The sequence below is a fragment of the Drosophila guanche genome, unplaced genomic scaffold (genome assembly GCF_900245975.1).
Source record: "Drosophila guanche unplaced genomic scaffold, DGUA_6, whole genome shotgun sequence".
Classification (NCBI taxonomy): Eukaryota; Metazoa; Arthropoda; class Insecta; order Diptera; family Drosophilidae; genus Drosophila; species Drosophila guanche.
In genome coordinates, this window is record NW_022995752.1 from 2,131,084 (window position 1) to 2,154,598 (window position 23,515).

Below are 23,515 nucleotides of genomic sequence, written 5' to 3' on the forward strand. Positions count from 1 at the left end.
TATATTGTGAGTGTGTTTGTGTGCGTGTGGTGCTCTCTAGTGCTGGCTGTGCTATTGAAATTGAAGGCGACGTAGACGACGTTCGTTCCGAGAGAGCTTTTCCATCGTGTTTTTTTGTTGTTGTCTTCTTATGTGTGTTTTTTTGCTGTGCTATTTATTTAGTGTGTTTAATTTTGTTTTGCGTATGATTCGACGGCTACAGGGCAACAAAAGAGAGAGTTGCCTGGTGTCCTCTCTTTGTATCTTTTAGTCTCTCTTTGTGATTTTCTCTTCTCTCGCTCTTAGGTTTTGGGTTGAAAACACACAACATGTGTTTCGTCATCACAATTTTGTTTTTGTTGTTTGTTGTGAATGTTGTTATTTCTTAAAGTAGACATTTATAAGATTTAAAAAGCGGTTTCATATGTAATAAATTAAAATAAACCATTTTGTTCCCAATAAAAACATTTTTTCAATGTTTTCCAACATTCAGAAGGTTTTTTTCTCCATATTTTGTTAGTATTTCCAGCCTTCATCTGTTTTTCTATTGTTGGTTTTCCTTTTATTTAAATATCGAACCATTTGCCAAGAAACTTTTGAATTTATTCATAATACGATTTCCGAAGTTTTTCCCATTTCCTGATTGGGGGTTTTCAACATTTCTTGGTTGTTTCTCTCTCGGCCCCCCTCTTCCGTTGAGTTTGTGTGTTTTTGTTTTTCAAGAAGCCGCCATTAAATTTCTGCAAAGACACAACAAAAACACTGTTGTTTTCTTATTTGTGTTGGAGCCCAAGCGAAAATGCCGGCAGTGCCAACAGTCGCAGTCTCTTTTCTCTCTTCCAAAGCGACAACCATCTAGTCATCCCGCTCTGATTGGAGCCCATCAAACCGCTGGAGTAAAGATATAGAATATATACAACAACAGCAAAAGCAAAGAGAGCCAAAGGTGGCGAAGAGAGAGGCTCCCTACGTCACACAGCTGGTGTTAACATAGCTCTACGTCCTCTAATTCTCAGTTAACAGAGTTTCCTACTCTAGTTAACAGTTTTACTTTGTTTTAACATGAGAGCGTTGCTTCGTTTGCACAGAAACAGACTCGTGTCATGTTAAGCGAAACGAAGAGAAACGAAACAAAGTCAAAGAGAGCACGCAGTGCTCATTCTTGCGTCGGGTGCTACTCTGCGTTCGCACTGTGGCTACTGTGGCCCCAAACTTTTTTCAACTTTTGAATCGAGCGGTCGCTGTGTTGCCTCGTCCGGTCCGTCGTCGAACAAAAGCCCCAAGTACAATCTTTGGATAACGTATATTTCTTAGCATCTCGATTTCGGTTCGGCGGCAATGCGGGTATTGTTGATTCTCAGAAATAAATAAATCCACGGTACAAGCTGAAAGTGCAACAGAATCGGAAAATGCATTATTTCCGTAATTTGTGTTTATAAATTGCTGTGTCCGCGGAGAGGAGTGCTCTCTAGTTCGTCCCCCCATTGTCGACGTGTCTTGTCCCGTTCGGTGTGGTCCCGCGTCGTGCTGTCGCTGCGTCTCCGTCGCCAACATTATTTATCTTTTCTGAATAATAACTAAAAGTCAACCAGAAGATACAAAAGTATCTTGAAAGTGCGTTTCATAGCAGAGAAAAAGAAAAAAGTTGGCGCAGCCCAAAAAAAAAAGAAAAGTTAAGCAAAGCAAAGCAAAGTGCGCGTGTGTGTTTGTGTGCGTGTGTGAGTGCGTGTTGTTTGCTTTGAAGAGCAGGAGATTCTTGACCAGTACCTAGTATCTACTGAAATAACTCGAAATAATGAATAATTAAAAAAACATCATTGCAAATTCATAGATAGTTTAGTTAGTTCCACACATTTAGAGCAAAATTGTCTTCGTTTTTGTTGCGGAATTTCTTGTGTTCCACCGCCCCAACGTTCCAACGCTTCACGCTCTCTCTCTAGGCTGTCTCTCTTTTGGAGCCGACCCTCTCTTTTGTCGCTTTCGGGTTTCGTAATCGACAGTTTCTCTGTCGTCTGTTTCATCCGTTCGTTCGTTCGCTGTTTGTTCGTTATTTATATTTTGTTTCGTTTCCATGCCGTTTCGCTCAAAAGTGAATTTGAATCTATGGAAATGTTCAAAATAATTTAAACACAATATTAATAGTTTTTTATACCCACAGTTTCTCTGATAAAACACTACATATAATTTCCCCTCAAGATCTTGATCTATATACCATGTACCCGATTTTTGTGCAAATAAAACATAAATACAAATAAAAAAAAAACCATAAATAAAAGATAGCCTTGCAAAAATCATTGAAAAAATATATTTAAAACATACAATAAAAAATCGAGAAATAATATATTTATACACACAACGGTTTCACTTTTACGAGTTGTATACAAAAAAATATATAAATAATAATTACATTTGTTAAAAGGCCACCAGTTGCCTGAAAGAAAACAAGTGTTGGAAAACGCCTGATAAATAATCTACAACAAAAAATAGTGCAAATAAATGTGCAAAAATCAATTCAATCTTGTATAAAAAATGTCGTATAAAACTAATTAAAACTAAAAGGATTATCGCATTTATTCATAGATTTATAAATCTATGGGATTATTACACGATTTTTGGATCTAACTACCAACACTAAAAAGGTAAAATGAATTAACTATTAAACGGGGTGAAAAGAATGATTTGTCGATAAGAAAATGAAGAGAAACTATCAGTAAAAGTATTGAAAACATTATTTAATATGATAAAAAATGATCTTCAGGTCAAGCAAAAATTACACAATGTTTTTATAATCCTGAGTACAATCATGAAGTTAATAGAAATTACACGTGCAAAAGATATACCGACCGATCTTGTGTAATTTCTTGATAGATTCAACAACTGCAATTCTCTCCCCTCAATGTCTGTGTTGTGGCAACATTTTTTGCCTTAGAATCTAACCATTTCCCAACATTTTGTCATAATCAATTTGCTTTGGCAAGAGGCTTATCATCAGACGGAGAATAGTATTCGTATTCGTATTGAATAGAAGTGCTGGCGGGGGGTGGCCTCTGTTACATAAGAAAACGTGAGTAGAAGTCGAGAGTCGTTGAGTTGTTCCGTTCGTCGCTCCGCAGTAGACTCCATTCTGTCGCCGTTCGTTTGAGTTTCAGTTAGAATTCTTTTGCTAATACAAAAACAAATACGCGGAGAATACGATAGGTCTGAGGGGTCGCCGACGCAGTCTGCGTCTGCGTCTGCGTCTCAGTTCTCAGTTCTTTGGACGATCCGACAAAAGGTTTCTTTTGCGCGTATCTCACAGATACATTTGTCACACGAGCGTGTCCAGTGTGTGTCGAGTGTGCCTGCTTTTGTTATTGTTTCGTTTGCTGCTTGTGAGTTTTGCATATGATATTGAATTGTATTTATTTTGAGAACTTTTTTTTTGTATTTAGATTCTCAAAGAAATCTCCCCTCGAATATTAGCTATTTTTACAAGAGACATTTTTAAGCAGCAACACAAATATTTATTGTTGAGGTGTTCTGTTCTTGATTTTGCGACGTATTTCAACGTTTGATTTAATTAGTTTATTGTTAGCTAGATTTTGTTGGCTTTTTGGTCAGCTATTAACTTGGCCGTCAGCAATTTTCAACTGTGTGTGAGTGTGTGTTTTTTTTTCGGACAGGTTAAACCAGTTTTTTACTGTCTACCAAAATTACGAATAAAAATAAAGAACACCTCAAGCATTGTCACTTCTATAATAGTTTCTGTATTTGTATTTCTTTTCTTTTTGAGGCGCCAATAATTATTTGTGCCATAATTTAATAACAATTTAGATAGAGAATCTCTACGGTTCTTCAAAGGTATATTTTTAATGATCATTTTTTACTTAAACTCATGTCCGAAATATAGAAAATAGGAGAGGAAACTAAGAAAATGCTACGCTTAGGCTTATCGCCAAGGCAGCACCAGCAGGAGCAAGAGCAACATACATGCCCCCTAATGCACACTCACACACCCAATTCACACACACAGATACACTCTCAGAGGGCCATAAAGCAACGATTAGATAATGGCATTTTAAATGATGTCTCTACTGTACAGTAGAGTCGCGAAACACACGACACAAAGTGACCAACAATGGGGAATCGGAATGGAAATGGACTTTGTTTTGAAAAAAACATTGACAAACGACTGATAAGAGACTTCCAGAGAGACACAGAGAGCGAGAGCGAGAGAGAGAGAGAACGACAAGCAAACACCAACAGAGAGGGAGAGAGGAAGTGGCCACTAAGCAAACTGTAGATTTTTGGGTGGGATTAGACGTTGAGTTTGCTTTTAGGTGTCGGTCTCTCCATTTATGCAAAATGTCTACGAAAAACGATTGAAAAGAGAAACTGAAGACATTTGGAATGATTTATTCATCTTTTGTGGATCTGAGAAGCACAAATATGATAACGAGGAGTAGAAAGATTTGTTAGAAATTATAGTCGGGGTAAAGGGAATCTAGGCAAATACATATATTCCACCAAAATTCTTCAAGATGATGTTTAGAGTTACTGAATCAAGTGCGAAAATGTCCAAAGTGTCTTCTTAAATTTTATATCCCGCAAATATCACACCGCATGCCTCATGCACTATCTTTTACTACTTTTCGTATGAGTTTTTAATGTTTTGTTCTTGCATGAGAGTATCTATAAAATATAAATAAAATACACAACAGATACACGGGACGACGATTGCATATGGCCATAAAAAGTGAACATTTCGTTGTCTCTAGCTGTTTGCTGTAGTTGTTTCTGTTGCTGGGAATGATGATATCGTTTGTGGCAGCTTTCGAGCTTCTCGCTTGACCTTAAGCGCGTCAATGTCCTCAGGAGGGACCTTGAACGATGATGATGATGTCTCCACTCGCATTCGCAGGGAAAACTCCCTCTCGATGGGGGACACGTTTTCGGACTTATGTTTTTTTGAAGCGTAAATGAATTTTGTTGTGTGTCCCTTTGAAGTTTTTCCATGTTAATTGGGAAATTAGGCGCGTATCCATCCATTCTTTTGCTTCCACTGAAATCGCACGCTCGCACGGACTTGGACATTTTTTTGCCCTCTGCTCGCGTTCGTTTTTTATGTGGCAGCCGACGCTGCTGCCTGCCCTGCCCTGCCCTGCACTACGTTTATAATTACGTTAACTTCAATTACTGGCTTACGTACATAAAAATATCAGACCAATTTCCAGGTGAAAACTGGTTTCAGGTTTTCAGTTGCTCTCTGCCTCATTTTGTATCGTATTTTTGTTTCTTTATTTTTTGTGTGTCTTTTGTCTGTCTGCGGAGCTACAGCTACAGCAACAGCTCCAAGTTTTGCTATAATTTTAATTTCTTTTTGAAGTCCAGCGCTAACTGTGTGTTTCTCTCTCTCTCTCTCTCTGTCTGTCTCATTTTAAGCTGGTATTTTAACTAGTAGTTAAAAAATTGTTCGTAAGCATCTCTAAATGTTTGGGCATCAGGGGGTACACATTGCTATATAGAAGGTTTAAAAAGAACCTTCGATTGATAGGAAAACCAGTAATTTTTCAATATATTTTATGTATTTTGAGGGACTTTTGGGCATGTAAAAGAAGTAAAGGGGTTGAAGATTACATTTTGGCGCACGAAAAATCTATATCTAATACAGTTATACAGATATCCAGAGTGTATCTTTCGGCCATAATCTTTAGCATCATTAACTGGGAACATTCTACACCTGTATTACACCTCTTTTCACACCCTTTTTGCTTCCTACTTCTGCATTTTTTACTTGCTTTAATGTAATACTTACTCTCCGCAGGAGATAGTGGAACTTCACATGGAAGTGTGATTGTGGGAGGAATTGGTATTGGGGTTTGGTCTTCTCTCTGAAGCAGGAATCCCACACATCACATCTCACCTACATATATTTCTGTGTTTTGTTTTGCTTTTGGGTTTGCCATTTGTTTTTATTTTGTGTGTGTTTTGATTCGTTTCGTGTTTTGTGTTTGCTGCCGCGGCCGCGGCCGCTGTTGCTCTTTGAATTTCATTTTTAGATTTCAATTTATTTTCGGCGTAGTTTATGCCAATTTGGTTTTTTGGGTGTGATTTCTTTTGAATATTATGTATGCTCCCCCCATATATTGTTGTGTTTGTGTGTGTGTTGCTTTCTGATTTGTGATTTGTGTGTGGGATCCCCGCTGTCCCACCGATTGTGTGTTTGTTAGTGTTTCTTCAAATGAATTTGATTTGCTTTGATACCCATGTTGTTATTCACTCAAAAGGATGGAGGCTATTCTTAATAAATAGATCGTTTTAGAGAGGACTTCCAAAAGGAAGTGTATTTCTAGCGTCGGCTTTAGATCCCTGCGAATTACAGCTTGTTTTTGTCTTTTATTGCAGCCAGCAGCAGGCACCTTTGCTGCCTCGTGTCTCATGCCTCATGCCTCATGTATTTGTTGTATAATAGGTAATAAAAAAGCAACAAAATTAGCAGAGAGACGAGAATGCAAGCTCTTTTTGAGCCGTACTGTACTTCCGCACCACTCGCCGGTCATGTGTCATTGACAAAATACTATATAGAATAAATATATTAGAGATTTACCGCTGTACCCAGCATGGTGTTGCTCTTTTTTAAAAGCATATTAACTAATTGACGTCTGTGTTTATCTATAAGCAAAAAAAAAAAAATGTGTGTCTTCCCTTGTTCGAGGATCCCCAACCATTCATCCATCCATCCATTGGCGACCCACAAATATTTGAATGACTGACATTTTGGACACAAAAAACCAAAAGAAACAAATGTTTTGCCTCATTCGGAGCCAACCAACAAAAATTATATCTGGGAACACAGCAGCAGATAGAGACAGAGAGAGACAGAGAGAGAGAAAAAGATCTTGTGGTTCTTCAGGCCTCAAACTATAATTATCTTAATTAAAAATCTTCAAGTCAAAGTTGTGGCAAGTCCGAAAGTATCTGACTGTGGCTCTGGGCTCTCTGTGGATGGCTGGGGGGCTAAGGCTAAGCCAAATTATTAGCTCATCTGTTTTTCTGGCGAATTAAGTAATCAAAGTCGTTTAAACCAAGCAACGGAGGAGCTAATGTTGCCGCTGCTGTTGCCTTCTGTAGGGAAAAACTGGAGACAAGTGCGGCTTTTAGTTGTTCTCGGGGGTGGACCCCTCAGGAGTCCACTACCCCCCACACACCGCACTTGCACATTGCTCTGCCTCTGTCTCTGTCTCTCTGTTAAAATTTAAATATAAGAAATAAATAATTTTCAGCTGGCTTTTTGGCCGAAATAAAGTTGATGTCATAGGTTCGTTCTCGTAAAAAAATAAAGCAACACCAACGATTTCTGGTAGGCATTCACATTCACTCTGAAAACGCTTTGAGCGTGAGCTAATGCAGGCATCCCATTCCCATTCCCAGCCCCAACCCCTACCTCCCCTTTCGAAGAAACAACACAGCGAAAAGGCGGCAGAGGAATGCCCATTATATTTGCCAAATATTTGCTTTGTCAAAGTATTTTTCTGGTTTGCTTTTTATGAGTAAGTATTAGTTGATTTCGGAGTGATTGAAATGGTCAGAAGGCGCGTGTGGCCAGGGACTGGATAGCGACGGAGAGAGAGGCGTGACTATACGTATCTATAAAAACTACAGGGAAGGGTCTGGTCTGTCTGATTAGGGCGCCATGAGTCAGACGACTCGGGACGCTCTCCGAATGGATTGCCTAATGTAAATACACTTCAGGATTACGCCGTTTCGCTGTTAATCTATCTGATGAGCAAGTTGAAACCTAACCGGTTTAAACCAACTACTATAAATATTACACGTTCGGTAACTGAACTGTCTAAACTCCTAAAATTTCTGAATTAGCTCCGAATATTTCAATGGAGGGTCTTATGGACTTATCGGAATAATTTCTGCATGTTTTCCGGACCTTGTTTTATCATTTTTTATCGTTTGAAACCGCATTTGGAAACCGCATGAGAAATTTAAATTTTCGGATTCCACTCCGAAAGTGTTTCAGAACGTTTTTAATTGTATTTTAGATATTTACGATTATTTATTAAGTGCTTAGTAACTTTTAAATTATTTTTCTCTTTCGGAGTTAATTGTGAATTATATGTTTAGTCCTAATAATTCAGCTGTTTATTATTTTCTGCATTTCTTTGACCCTTTCGGAGCCATCCCGAAATTTCCATCAATTATTTCGCCACAAATGAGCTTTTTAGCACATTTCAGCCTGTCAACGCTTTAGACTCATATCAACCACACAGCAGTGCTAACTGCATTTGATATATTGCGAAATCATTTCGGACTTCTCTTGCTCGCTCTCTCTCTCTTTTCTATCCCATTTACCTGTTGCTGAACTCCCCAAAAACCGACAAAAAAAAGAGGCCCCAACTTAACTCTATTATTACCAGTAAGCCAGTAAGAAACCGAAATTGAAACCGAAAGATGACCATAAAGCAGCAGGAGAACAGCAAACAGCAACATCAACATCAACATCAACAAGAGCGGTGGCGAATGACCAACGAACAGTCGAACGTCAGAGCGAGCGAGCGACCACCTCTTCACGCACACAACACTGGGCCGTGGCTCCCATACGCGAATCATTTTTGGTTGAGACTTTGAGAATCTAGAATAATTATTATGTGTGTGCGACGGACGGGGCTGTCTAACCAATACAACAAACATCAAACAGCAAAAGCAGCAGAAACCTCTCCAGCGCCAGCCAGCCAGCAGCGTCAGAGCCAGAGCCCAGCAGAGTAGAGAGAGAGAGAGCCAGAGTAGAGTCCAAAGCGTTGTCGGAGGAGGGGAGCAGCTCCAAGACTTTACCTAACGCTCGTACGGTTGCGGCTCGATTCGGAATCCCATTGCAAGAATGCGTGTTTGTATGTGTGTGGCAGCTCTGCGTATAGCTGCGAGTTTGTATGTGTGTGCTTTATAAAGTTGATTGCACTCGATTTTTAGATAAAGCTTTTTCAAGGTCATCAACGAAAAAACAAACGACGAAAAAGTACCCAAAAAAAGCGCGCGCTCTCCGTTGCCACCACCTTACATGTGGTTGTTGTTGTTTTTGCTTCTAAGAGAAAACAAACATTAGATGAAGTTCGTGAAACTCCTATAAAGTATATACTGGACATATGCAGATCTAGGAATCAACCAGAAGAAGTTTCCGTTCCTCCATCCTTTAGCTTCCAAAAGGAGTATGGGAGTCCTCCCTCTGACTGGACACACTTCTCCCATTTTAATTGGAAACTATGCCAGTCATGAAAGAGTTTTTTGGATTGCAGCAGCACTTCTTTGGCTTTTGTTTTGGATCGCACTGGGGGAATAAAATTAAATAAATCAAAACAAGATTTATGTCTGCTGCTGCTGCGACGATGTCTGTGGCCCGTTGTGTATTCAAATCTGACAGTCGAAAATAATAATGCCCCTTCGGAAGAAGCATCACCGCTCCGCCGCCACACACCGAAATCTCAATCCCCGAGACAATGAGAGACGCGGCGGCGGTCGCAGCTCCTCCTTCCTCTCTCTCTCTCTCTCTCGCTCTTCCTCCAGCCACAGCAGCGGGAGAACGAACCTCTTTAGAAATTATATTAGACGGAGACTCGTTTTTGCAGCAGCAGCGGCAGCCTCCTCCTCTCTCTTGTTTTTGTTTTTTTTGTACATTTTTTGGGAATTTGTTTTTGTATTTAGAGGATTGCGATTTTTGCAGCTGTTGTATGAACTGAGAGCCGGTTTATACAGAGTATTTGTTCCCTTTTTTAGTGGGTTCTGTGTGAGAAATATAGGTTCTCAAATGCAGAAAAAGGAGTGCGGAGGATCAAGTTTTGTGGCACCGAAAAAATGGCTTAGTGTGAAAGGATAAGGTGGTGGGGTGGTGCTGTACAAGAGGGTACAACAATCGGGCTCTTAGTGCTAGTGTTTTTTCTGGAAATATACGAACTTGTATGGGTTCTGTTTTGCATTTATTAGTTGGTTTAGAACATTGATTTTTAATATAATATTCTTATCTTAAATCCCAAAAGAAGTTTATGGAATTTAACTAAATGTTACGTTTTAAATCTTAGATATTTGTATAGAGGCTCTCATAAATATCGGAAAAATTTCATGAAACTCCCAGTGTTCGCTAGAGACGTTGCTAAAATACTGTTCATTTTTTATTCCTGTAGATAAATCTGTTTTTCGCATGACTCGCATGGCAAATCCCATGGGATAATGTCAGCAATTTATTGATTTTTACGAGTGTCCGTATGCATTTAATGGAGTGGATTTTATTTTTGAGTGCGTTTTGAAAGCCGAGTCTTGAAAATCGTATATAATTTTGCACCGAAAGTCCAGAAATAGTTCGCAGGAGAGGATTTTTGTGGTGACTGTAATTCAACACCTGTTTTGTAGCCACCACTCCCACTGCTTTCCTCCAGTTCCACTTCCTCTTCTTTCGGGTTTTCAGTCTCCATAGCCCCTTGCTCCCTCTCTTTGATTTTTCCCATCTTGCTTCCTCTCCTTTGTCACTTTTTTCTCAATGTTCTAGCCCTCAATTTCAATTAAATTTTGGTTTGAAATTCCCCAAACCCAAATGTGATTCAATTAAACATTTATAACGCGCAATAACTGGTGATTGAAATTGATGATTAATCGAATAAGGAATACCCTGTAGGTGGTAGGCGCATGGGGAATAGTTTTGCAGACATTTAGCGGAAGTTTTGCAAATTTGTAAAGAGTTTTAAGATGTGAGAACTTTGCCAGACTTGAAGTTTATGGCATTTGCTTTCCCCTAACCTATATACCCTGCAAAGAACCTTGTTCGCTATCAAATTTGCATACAACTATGCCCCACAGAGCACACCACACGTGAACTCATCATGAATGTGTATCCATAGGAATATAGAGCATTTATTCGTATTCGTATTCGTAGTGGAAATATTCACTCATAAATTTACGAGTATTTTCTGCGTCATCGTCACTACATTTGAAGAAAATTCCTGGGACGATTGTGATTTTAATTTGATTTTAAGTCGAGTGCTCCATAAAATAAATCCACACTTATGCATCGTCGCACCCACACCCCTACCCCCGTAGTGCAAATGTATCTGCAAGCGAGTAGATGTGTCTGTGTACATTATGCATACATTTGTATTTTTTCATTGTATTTTCTGTATTTGTGGATTGGAATGGAATTTACGCCATTTCTGTGGCACAAAACTAATTTGCATTCGAAGTGTAAACAATGGCCAAATGGAACACAGAAAGAGAAATACATACATATGTATGTATGTACCTATGCACAGATTTACATTTATATATGAAATATCTATCCATCGATAGATTGAGAAATTTGATTGAGAACATTACTTAGAAAATGTCGAAAATTCAACCATATATTCCTAGATTTGTATTTAATATTTCTGCCTTATAGTTTCTGTCTTTTGCTGTATCTTTGTATTTTTTTCGGTTGATGGAGGAGTCATCTGCAGCACACAATATAATAACATACATACATATATATAAATATTCCCACCACTTATCTCCCACTTTGGTTTTTTTGTGGTAGGCTCTGCTTTTTATGTGTTATTTATTTCGATTTTATGTAAATTTTACCAACGATTGCTGAGGTTTTATTTTCTTTTTCCATACATTTTGGTATGTCTGGTGCCTAAATTTGACATCTAGCGGAGGGAGATGGCTATTTTATAGGGGTTTAAAGAGATCTATAGCGGGGCTATGCTCGATTATTGTACAATGAGCTATTTATGAAAGGGAAGGGATTAAAAGAATTGAGTTTTGAGTGGGGAAAATGATGTCGGAGTTGATTTGGCAATGGGTGTTTAGAGTTCAAAGAGATTGCAGACCATTTTGTATGGGAAAAGTGTCAAATTTTAATCTTTAATGCACTAAATGCTATTTTCTACTCTCAAATTTCCTAAACATCTTGTTCCTCCATCTATGTGCTTTATTCTTTCCCTTAAATAATGTCTTGCCCACTCCAGAGTGTCTTCCTCCTGCTTGTGGAGTTTCCTGTAAAATGTTATCCCCAAACTACCTTCTAAATGTTTTTCCAAAACTAATTAAGTTTTTACGACTACAAGTCAGGCATTTTCCCTTGATCCTTGACAAGAATGTTTATGGAGTGCCCTTCCCCATAAAAATAATGCATAAAAATTCATCGTAAAAATGTTGGTGGCCTATGAAAGTGAGGGAAAAATTAAGAAAATGCGTGACATATAAGAGATAATACAAAAGTTGATGAAGTGAAAAGCCAGAAGAAAATGAAAGAGAACAAACTGCAAGGGGAAAAATATTAACTGCAACAGATTTTCATGTCACCAAAGTCAGCTCTTTACACCAGCAGCAAATATGAAGGCTGTCATTGACAGTTTTCGTATATAATGGAAGGAGAAAATCAACCAAAAGAATGGAAAATCCGTGCCAGTAGGGGTGGCGGCCAATTCAATTGGCAAAACAGGAAGCAAAATATCGGAATGCCCAAACCCCAAAGCGAACAGGAAAATGAATAATGGAAAATTAGCAAAAATCTCCCTCCGCTACTCTTTTCTCTCTCTCTCTCTCTCTTCTGTAGCCAAAGGTAATGATGTCTTTCACTCTCATTTCATTTGATTAATTACCCGAAAATTTGACATAAACACGTTTTTCGGGGGCACAAGTGAAGCAGAAGTCGGAGATACAAGATACAAAACAGCAGCAGCATCAATAGATAGAACAAAACTCTTGTCCAGATTCATGGATTCTTTTGGGATTCGGTTTCGAATGATTAATGAATTGATTGACAACATCAGCAGCAGCCGAGAGGGGAGAGCAGCAGAGGCAATCTTTGGTGCCTTTGGGCCAACACTTGCCTCTTGCCTTCATGGTGGCTAAAACGCTTCCGGGCATTTGATTTTTAAGGGAATTTTTACGGGTTTTTCGGGTTTAGTGTTTTGGTGGCAGAAGGTTCTGCTGAATATTTGCTTCTAATTTTGATTTTTGGCCGCTAATTGGTTGCGGGTTTGAGGGAAAAAATAAGTTAATGCTGAAAAGTGAGCATTTCTAATGACATTGGCGTAATTATAGATTTCTGTGACTAATATTATTAATATTAACTTGTGTCTATTATTTTGTTCAGGCTAATCAAGTTTTTGAGCCCCATAGTGGCATGAAAATTAGTCGGAGATTCGAAAACAAACAAACTATATTGATTTATGTTGCCACATTCCATAGACTGGCGATAGCTTAACCCATATATCGAGTGTTTGAGCAGCTTGAACGAACATTTTAGACAAGTTTCAGAGTAGGATTATCTCCATGCCGATCGCTGGGTTGAAGCAGCTGCGGGGAGCCTACCCCATTGGGTTTTCTAATGGTCAAAAATTTCACATTCCACTCACGTAAACACGAGCGAACCTGTTGATATCTCTAAAGGAAAGAAGACGACTCCCCGCCAGTGGCAATCTCTTCTATCTACAGTATGCAAAACATGTCGAGCTTCGAGTTGGGAGTTTCGTGTGGTATTAGCCCCTATGGGCGTTCTCTTTCCTTTTCTTCTTTCATGGCTCAAAGCATGGCTGATAGCGGACTCCATGCGGAAGTACTTTCTGTACTTCACAATTTAAGTTTGATAAACCTACCGGGCCCAAATCGTTTGAAGTTGGTATTATGCATGCAACTAATGTTCGTTAAACCGTAAAAAGAATTCGTAAATGTAAAGTTTTAGCCTCACTTTGGATTCCCTCTAATGTCAGTTCAAAAGGAGTCCGAGTAGACAACATTTCCTGTTCAATGTACATAAGGGACTTTACTGCTTTTCCGCCCTCTTTATCAAACTTTTCCTCCACACATATTTGCATTCCCTACTTTCCACGCAATCTCCAGCGAGAAATACATTTTTAATGACCTTCCTCGTAGCCCTAAAGATAACCGTTTATTTTTCAACTTTATATTTTTTGTGTAAATTTCTCTATTTGCTTAACATTATTAATGTCTCATTGTTTTTGTGTGTGTTTTGTTTTTGCACTCGTATGCCCTATTTGGGCCACACACATTTTTGTACGTATTCTTGCGTACGCGACAATAAAACCATTTTTTAACGCACGAATAACGAATGTTATTTTTTTTTGCATACGTTTTTTTGATTGTTTTTATTGTTTGTGTGCGCAACACGAGCAGACACGAAAAAATGAGTTTGTGTATTTTAAACCGACCTAAATTATGGAGTAGCGAAGAAATGATATTATTTTTGTGGAGTTCCAAATAAGGTTTTGTCTCGAAAAAGGAGAAGAAGGTACGGTACAACGATAACCTTACCAAAAGAAAAGCCTACAATCGACGAGTACGGCCACAGATAAGAAAGACGTGAAATCTTTTGGGTTTGCAAGGAGTACACAAATGGAAATACGAAACAGCAGGGAGAGCTGGTTGTGGCTTATCTCCGACACCAACAATTGCGGCTATTATTTCAATGGGTTTTGATTGCGATCGAATGTAGAAACAAGTTCGTCATTTAGCATTTATATGGCCAAAATAGATTCTTTGAACAGTTCTTGACGATAGTTTATACATTTTCCAACTTCATTTTGGTGCGAAATTATTTCAAATAAAATATGGTTCCTGTTCTGCCTTCACGCTAGCTAAGCAATTATATTTGCATTAAAACTGTTTTCCTTTCCTCATAATAATTAAATTCTTTATGGATATTTTTTATAATAGATATTTCCACCTGTCTCATATCTTAACCCAAGGAAAGCCATCAATCAACGTGCTTTTAAAATTTGTGCTTATACATAATTTACACACAATTTACGGTACAACTCTTTTCCGTTTGCTACTTGTATATATAATAATCCTTATTCTTGGGTTATTTTTCGGTTATTTATGAGAAAGTTGTTGATAAAATTGTCACGTAATACATACAAATATTTTTTTGGTAGACAGAAACTTTGTAGAGTTCCTGGAATTATGCATGGGGTGTGGAAATGATTAACAAATTTTGTAATAAATTATGCTTATTAATGAGCAATAATTTATAGCATAATTTATTATGGTTAATTCTTTGTAAAACATTTTTGTATTGCCTTTTTCTGTACTTATCCGCAGATATTTTATAAGAAAATGTATTAATTTTTGGGTCCGTTATAAATTTGGGAATATTTTTTAACAACATTTCCCAAGGGATTTACCCTCTCACATGCATCGTAATCAAATAATCCTCAAAATAGCTCCCTTCTCCCTCTCTCTCTATCTCTGTCTGTGGAAAATTATACGTTTCATGCATTATCTCACCTCTCTCTTTCTCCACTTCTCTGCCGTCGCTGCAGACTTTTGCCACTCACTGTGTAATTTTAATTTAATTAAATTCTAAGCACGTCTTGGCGGAAAAAAACTGTAATTACCAGTACGAACAAAAAATAATATAATACTTTGCGAAAAAGAAGAAAAATTGCCAAAGAACTGAAGAAAAAAACGAAACGAAGCGAAGACGAAGCCGAAGCCGAAGAGAATTCTTTGGAAATCTTCTGTCTTTCTGCCTCGTTCTTGGGGATTGGGTTGGCGGTTTTCTAAACGGTGATTTAGCCATTACGTTAACGGTAAAATGTGCAGAAGAATCTCTGGGTGGAACAGAGACGCAGAGAGAGGGAGATAGTGGGGTAAACCGGCTCTTGGCCAGGTAGGAGCGTAGCTGCGAATGGAGATCTGCCGCTTCGTCTTCGTTTGCTTTGTGCATCCGATTCGCTTCTTTAGTGTGTTGCATAACCACCCCCTCCCCTTCCCCGTCCGATTTGTGTCTCGTTCCATTGTTGAGCAGCGGAGGAGCACTATGTTTAGCATGATTCTGAGCGGGGTTCTTTTGTAATGCGGCGGCTAATTTTCGTAAGTTTCGTCTGTTATGCAAGACGAGAGAAAAAAAAAAAAAAAGAAAACCAGCCATAATGTTGGTGGTAAAAGTTTCACAAATTCAATGTGGCAGCCAGGGGTTAACAGTTGGACCATAATATCTTGACGTTAAATGAAAGATAATGGGACACTCTGGCTAAGAATGAAATATCAACAAAAACCATTGCGTTTTCGCTGAGCTATAAAAAGTTGAAGTTCATTTAGCACCTTTCTTAAACTTGAAGATAAAAAAGAGGTAGGCATACACCAACGAGTGTGTGTTCTCCTTGAAAATGTCTGCTCAATCGGTTCTTCAGTTACGTACGGAGTAATTTCTTCTGTTTACTTGGTATATTTACAACCAATAAATAAATACTGAAACCCAGCGAAGAGGAAGAAATCAGCAGATAAGCAGGAGAAGAGGTAGCTATAAGGAACACAAAGAAAAACCAAAAATGAAATGAAGGCAAAAAGAGGATCACCGACAACAACAATCATTATCAAAAACTGCATTTCTGTTCTTGTTTACATTACTTCTCAGATTCTCTTGCTTGCTCTCTCTCTCTCTCTCTCTGTCTCTCGCATTCCTTCCTTGTCTGTAGCCGCTGATAAAAATAAAGTCCGATCCACAAACAAATATACTTTCAAGACGCGACCAATAATAAAATAAACAAAGATTGGAATTTGTTTGCCCCGAGAGTCGAGTTTAGAGTCGAGTCTCGTCTCGTCTGCGACTTGCTGAAACTATTTCGTGCGAACAGAAAAAGATACAGATACAATACACTCGAATAACAGATATTCATAGATACAGCTTATGCTACACCTCATAGAGAGGTGTCGCATAGCCTCTCTCTTTCGCTCAATTAACATGCATTTGTGAAAATTTTAGTAAATCTTATTTTAATGAAGTGGCGTGTTGGCTGGCAGTTCTACGTGCGGTATACAATTACGGGTCTTCAGGTCACGAAACAGATTGAGAATTTTGGTTTATGAGTGCATTGATTGGGTATGAAAAGATTGTGGTATAAGCGGAATCGCATGTTTTTCCTTGCTGTGAATTTAAGGATTCTTCCATTAAAAATATTAATAATTATTTGGAGTATTTCGAATTTTATTTCAGATACATGAATGAATCTCCCTTTCGTGGATTTGTCCGTCTATGTTTTAATCAATCAAAAGACGCATGTTGTGCAAATTCATTGGTTTCGTTGAAATACTTGGTGTATCTGGCAGATACATGTGTCTGCAAATGTATCTGTGCATCTCTTAAGCTCTGCCTTCTCTCTCTCTCTCTCTTGCTGTACAAAGCAACAATTATAAACAATGACAAGAAAAACAACAACAATGAAATGCATTATTATTATCAGCAAAACTACATGACAAAAGAATGGGCAGAGAGAGAGAGAGAGATAGAGACAGAGAGAGAGAGAGCAAGAACAATGAGTGAGAGAGAGGGCATGCGATTATGCTGCTGCTGCTTTTGTGCCACGCGTACAGGAAATTATGTATATAAAACAAGTTTCTGCTAGGGAGAGAGAGGCAAGGAGAGGAGCGTGCAGTGGACAAGGAAGGGGAACATGCCCAAAGGGTATGGGGGGGGGGGGGGGGGGGCGGGNGGGGGGGAGGGTGCTGGCAAAAACAATGAAGAAAAACGCAATGCAGTCGCAGTGGCAGTTGTAGCTCTCTCTCTCTCTCTCTCTCTCTCTGTCTCTCTATCTCTCTCTCATTCTGTGTGTCGCTTGTATCTGTGTGCGTGCAAGAACACCATCGTATGGCAACAGAAGAAAATGTTGTTGATGTTTTAAAAGCAAATACAATAAAGCATTCTCCTCATGTCACGCACAGATACAGATACAAGATACAAAAGTATCTGTGTGGCAAGAATGCTCCTTCATGCTCTATGCTCCCATGCGTGTCTGCCTGTGTGTGTGTGCGGAAAAACTCTTTTGGGTGGTGGCTGGCTGCTGTCATCGTCGGCTCCTCGTTGAGCATACGACACGTTGGCCAAGTGCAAGAGAAATATAAAAAGAAACAATATCCAGTAAAATTTAATTTGCGCAAAATCCAGAGAATAATAAAATCCCTAACCTCTTATCTTTGGTAAAGAAGAATGATGTGCCATAATAAATGATTATCTGTCATCGATATTTTTGTGAAAAAGCCTTTTACTTTGTACTTTGCTACTTACGTAGCAATTCATGCCTTCCACCCTCCCCTCCCCATATCCACAGACGCCTCGTCTTGTTGTCTGCAACATATTTTACTCGTAGAGTCATCCTACTACATCCTACTCCCTCGTTTGAATCATTTTCCGAGAAACATTTAAACCTTAATTCTTAACCCTTGCTTGCCGAAAACAGCGAATGATGTGGGGTCGGAATGGAAGTGGTTGGGTGGCGGGGGGTGGCCTTTAAAGAACACTACACTGCGCCTTTGGCAACACAAAAGAGGCCTCCTCTCTTCTTTGCTACCCTTCCTACCACTTGCCACCTTGTTTCCCCTCTCCATCACACACACTCTTCCTTCTGGCGCCTTTTACTCATTTCGTTTTGCCGGGGCCTAGGCATAGGGTTTTTCTTTTTTCGGTTTTCCATGGGACTGCTGGTGCTGCTGCTTCTACCAAGGGAAAGGGATCATCTCTCTGGGTTTTCTGTGCTCTGGGGCCCCCAAGTCTTGGCCCTAAGTGTTTCTTGTAACTTGAGTCTTCAAGTGGCCATCTGGCATTTGCTTTTGCCAGCTTTTCTTCTGTGTTTCCCAGCCCCTACCACCATGCACCCTGCCTTTGCCCCTCGAGTGTGGCAACTTATGTCAAGCCGGGCGTTTTGTTAAAAAATAATACTATAAAACAGTAGGGAACAAAAGCCGTGTAGAGTGTAGCAAATGTTAATACAATTTCCCTTCTCTTTTCTTTCCATTTTTTCCAGTGTTTCATTTACGTTTGTCTCTAACGCGTTTTTCCATGTCATGTGTGCATCATCCTCCCCCCCACAATCCTAAATCCTCCGCCAGTTAGACATACAAAAAACCAACGACGAAAATTACAGCAGAAGCAGCAGAAGCAGCAGCAGCAGTGACAGCGGCAGCAACAAACAGCAAATCATCTAACGGGAGCCTCATCTAACGCTGCAGCTAACAGATGAGCCCCAACAACAGATGTCAATTGCTGCAGCCGAAAATGCAGGGTAAGTGGGGGGGAATCAAGTAAAAGGGGAAGGTCTCATGGCTAATTAGATTAATTGGATGCTGAAAACTAAGCAAATGGGAGGGAGAGTTGGAATTAAACAGCGAGAGAGAATGAGGGAGAACCTAAATTCCAACCCTTTCCGACCTTAAAGTATACTTTAAGTCATCGTAACTCTGTAATATTTTTGACAATTTCTGTTTTGTAGCTGTAGCTGTTTTGACTTAAAAACCCACAAAAAAATACCATCCCCAACAGGCTTTACATCCCTCAGCCAAAAAGAGCAACATTTAAATTAAACTACTTTCTACGGTTTGATTCTGGAGTCCCATGGCTGCCCAAGAGTCCTTTTATTAGTCTGGGAAATACCCAAATGGCACTTGCCTATGCTAAAAACAAGTTCGAAACATAAAAATCGCTGAGGGCGAAGATAGAATCATAAAAATCGCCACATAATTTGAGTTCAACAAATTAAAAGAGTAATAAAATCAAATTCAATCAAAATACCAAACGACAAATAAAACAAATGCCAACGAAACGAAAAACGGGGGGAAAGAAGAGAGAGAAATTATAGGAAGAGCAGAGAGAGCATGCCACAAAAAGAAACCCTAAGAAGAAGATTGGAGGCACATTCTGGAGGAGGGAAGGCCATAAATCAAATGCCGAAATATGCGCAAAATGTGTGCAAAGAGAAAGAGGAGGAGACTGGAGACTGGAGAGCTAAGGAAAGAAATGGAGATGGGCATGTGCTGTAGGTGTATAGTTCCAGATATATGTATGTATTTCCAACTGTATATCTCAGATACTCAGGGCAGTGCAATTAATGAACAACAGGCCGGGGCGTGATTTCGCAATATTCAATGAGCTTCTAATGACTGGCACATGAGTTTTGGAGTGATGTTGTTGTTGCTGGGTGGCTAAAACATTCACAGATTAAATGTCTAGCCAGCATCTAGACACCCACCCCAGACGTAGGATCCCCCTCAGTCGTGGAAGCAGCTGCAGATGGGTCTTTGGAAGTTTTTCTCCATGACATATTTTTTGGGGTTTTCCACTCCACCAGACACCCCTTAGACATGGAATTTAAGATAAAACCTTTATTATTTTTAAAGATTTGTAGAACAAAAATGAAAATTTTAGAACAAATTTTCCACAATATATTCATATTTTAGCGACACTTCAAATGTCACAGAAATATTTCTCCCAGTGTACCATGTGCAGTCATCTCTTTGTCAATGATTTAGCCACAAAATGCTGCCAGTTTTCCAAGCCAACACTTTTCCACAATGTTTTCCCTCAATTAAACACGGGGCTGCCTCGGGGCAGCCGAGGCAGCACTCATGCAAATCCAATCCACAAAAAAATAATTAAAACATTTTCCCCGAAAAATATATATTAAGTACAGTTGCTTCTTAGTTTCAAGCATTAAACACAGAGAGCAATAACAATTAAAAATGTATTTGTTTTTTGTTGCTGTTTCGTTCGTTGCAATTAAAATGAGAAACTTTGAGGATCGTATATTGTGTGTGGTGTGTTGCCACTAATTGTCATTGAAAGACACAACAACAAACTGCCAACATAATATGAACAAAAAAAAAGGTGAAAGTGAAGAGCAATATATGTACAAGTGTAGCAGAGTGTAGTGCTGTGTAGTCTAGTGTTTTGCATGGGAAATCCATCAGAGTTGCCCCAGAGACAGCGAAGAGACTACTCCAGCGATGAGTAATTTCCAAACATTTTTGTGTAGGCCTCTGAAAATAGTTTTTCCACCACCAGCAACAGCAGCAGCAGCAGCAGCAGCCCATGAAATGTGAATCAACTTTATTTCATTTCTCTTATCTCTCTCGCTCTTCGCTCGCTCTCTTTGCTCTCTGGAAAAACCGGCTCAAAAAATTGAACACAAAATTATTACGCTTTTGTGAGCCAAAAACTAGAAAATGAAAGTGAAAGTAGGCCAAACTCATCAGCATTCGACTCGATTCCGTCTACGACGCTGACTCTGGCACTGGCACTGGCACTGACTTTGACTGCTCATCGACTGCTACCCAGAGACTGCGTGTTGCTTTTTGTTTTTTTGTCTGTAGGCCTACCTCATATCTAATATCTCAGACAATACAATCTCTAGCTCCAACCCGTACCGGTGCTTCATCTAGAGAGGGTTTCCATTCCATTCCATTCGACTCGACTTTGCTTCACTTTCGTTTTCGTTTTCGTTTTTCAGTCTTTGATGAAAAGTGAAAATAATTCAGTGAAAATCTCCGCTTTCTGACACGCCGCAATGCCAGCAGCGGGAGTGAGTTTTATGTTGCTGTTGTTGTAATGCTTTTTGGGGTTTTGGGGCCTTAAGAGTGTTATTATGAAATTTGGGTTTTGGAGGTTGGGCCTTGCGATTGTATAAGAGGGAAATACTGAGTCGCTTTGGGAGTGGGAGATCGCTGAGCTTTGGAGATCGATTGGTGGGAATGTAAAGTTAGGTTTGAAGCAAATTTATGATGTAAAAGTTGGGATAGGTTGCGGGAGCGACTGCGGGACTATGCAAGTATCCAAGTAAATACTAAGACTTTTACTTCTAAGGATTTTTTGGACCTATCTTTTACAAACAAATCTTTATTTAATATTAAATCTCATTTACACAATGAAATAATGTAGAATTGTCCTTGAAAGTTTCCAGTAATTCGACTTATTTGCTTTCTGTCTAATCCGCTTTCACATTCCCCTAAGCATTGGTTGATTTGGCTAATTGACATTCTTATGCCTCCATCTTCTCTCTCTCCACAAGCAGCTCCATTTAATCCCAGCCTAAAGCCACTCGCGGAGATGAGGCCGAAAGTTTCTGATGGGTATTGGGATTGGGTGGAGGAAATGGTTGCCCCAAGGAAATAGAAAGGAAGAATTCCTGCAAGAAAAGCATCTATAATTTGCTTTTTAAGCGCCCGAAAACATACATTTTCCATTTGGGCAAACAGCAATTTCTCCACAACAACCAGCAAATGGGAATAAAAAGTGGACAACAAATAGCAACAAGAAAAAATAAGTAGGGGAAACAGCAACACAGCAATGACGATAACGATACCGATAGCCGCCCACACAGCACAGCACAGAAACAGCAGCAACGACAACAACAATCGACACTTGGGACAACGCCCAACAACAACAACAGCAGCAGCAGCAACAGCAGCAAAAATTATAATTCTTGTTTCGGTAGTGAGAGCTTTCCCCACTCTATATGCCTCTTTTTCTCCTTTTTCCTCTCTTGCTCCCTTTTTGGAAAGAAGAAATTATAAGCAGCTTACATAACAATCAATGGGGGCCTAAGACCAAAGTATCTGCTGCTGTTGCTGTGGCCTATGCTGCTGGAGGGGCAGTGGCGCCACCAAATGGGGGATGTGTACGTCTAAAGTCCCAAGCACTCAGGGTATGGTTTATAGGGTAACGCTTAGCATTCGCTAGAGAGAAGAGAATACGTATAACATTAAGCATAAGAATAAGTTGGAGAATTAGCAGAAGAATTGATGAGAATTGGGAGCTGTCCCACGCGTAGAGAGTTCTATGAGTCTCTATAAAGATCTTCAATATTTGCAGTATAAATAGAAGCCCCTTCAATATAATTTTCCAACTCTTGCCGCCTCTGTTTCGTGGCGAATCGAATGTAAGTGACTCTTACGATGAGTTTCTTGCGCCCTAATTGCACTGGGCGTGGCAGGCAAATCAAATTGGTAAACAGATTTTGTTGTTTATTTGAGAACGCGTTTAAAGGATGCAACGGGTGCGACTGGAAATTTATGCAAAAACAAGAAAATAGCAAGAGAATAAAGAGGCAAAGATATAGAATATATGAGAGAAAGAAATACTCATATGAGGAGAGACTAAGAGAAGAGTGCTAGAGAGAGCGCGATATTGCACTTTGCGTTTTTTCGCCTCCACCCTGTCGCACTTTTCTGCTCAGTTTTCCATCGTTATTCCACCCTAACTTTTGCTGGTCAAAATAATTTTCGCTGTGTTATTACTTAGTTTTCTTTCTATTCATTTTTCTATGAGCGTTTTTCCTTTCTTCTTTTCTCTGGCAAATTGGTTTCCATTTTTTTATAGTTTTTCGACAGCGTAAAAGGAATATGTACATATGTAGATGTACATATATTGGTCAGACAGAATGTGAATGTGTCTATTGCTCAGAACAGAGAGAGATTCTGCTTAAAGAAAAGACCCAGCAGCAAGCGGAATGCATTAGTACGAAATTTTGAATGATTTCCGAGAGAAAGAGAATGAGTGTATTTACAGAGTCCCACAGTTGAATGATCTTTCCCACACTTCACCTCTGAGTCACATCCTTCAACATGTCAATGCCTCACGTTGAATCGATTGAGAGCAACAAATAACAACTGGAGGCAAAACAAAATTTGATATACCATCCGTCTATGTCTATGGTATCTTTATTCTGCTTATTATTCGAATTACTTGCGAGTATTTTGGGAGGTATTTGCTGCTGCTGGCAAAACA

The 23,515-nt window shown here is 39.3% G+C and overlaps 1 protein-coding gene across 4 annotated transcripts in view; it reads left to right on the top strand.

Moving 5' to 3' along the window:
• The first annotated feature begins 2,297 nt into the window (after nucleotides 1-2,297).
• The window catches only part of LOC117588215, a 72,572-nt gene continuing 51,354 nt past the window's right edge, over nucleotides 2,298-23,515 (top strand). For 2 of the 4 annotated variants that reach the window (XM_034279354.1, XM_034279356.1), the window contains exons 1-2: nucleotides 2,299-2,618; nucleotides 18,762-19,019. In XM_034279354.1, coding sequence (XP_034135245.1) covers nucleotides 18,991-19,019 — 29 coding nt within the window. In that variant the 5' untranslated portion in view covers nucleotides 2,299-2,618; nucleotides 18,762-18,990. Of the gene's footprint in view, nucleotides 2,619-18,761; nucleotides 19,020-23,515 lie in introns of all 4 variants that reach the window. The other 2 variants (XM_034279355.1, XM_034279357.1) reach the window with 2 other exon arrangements.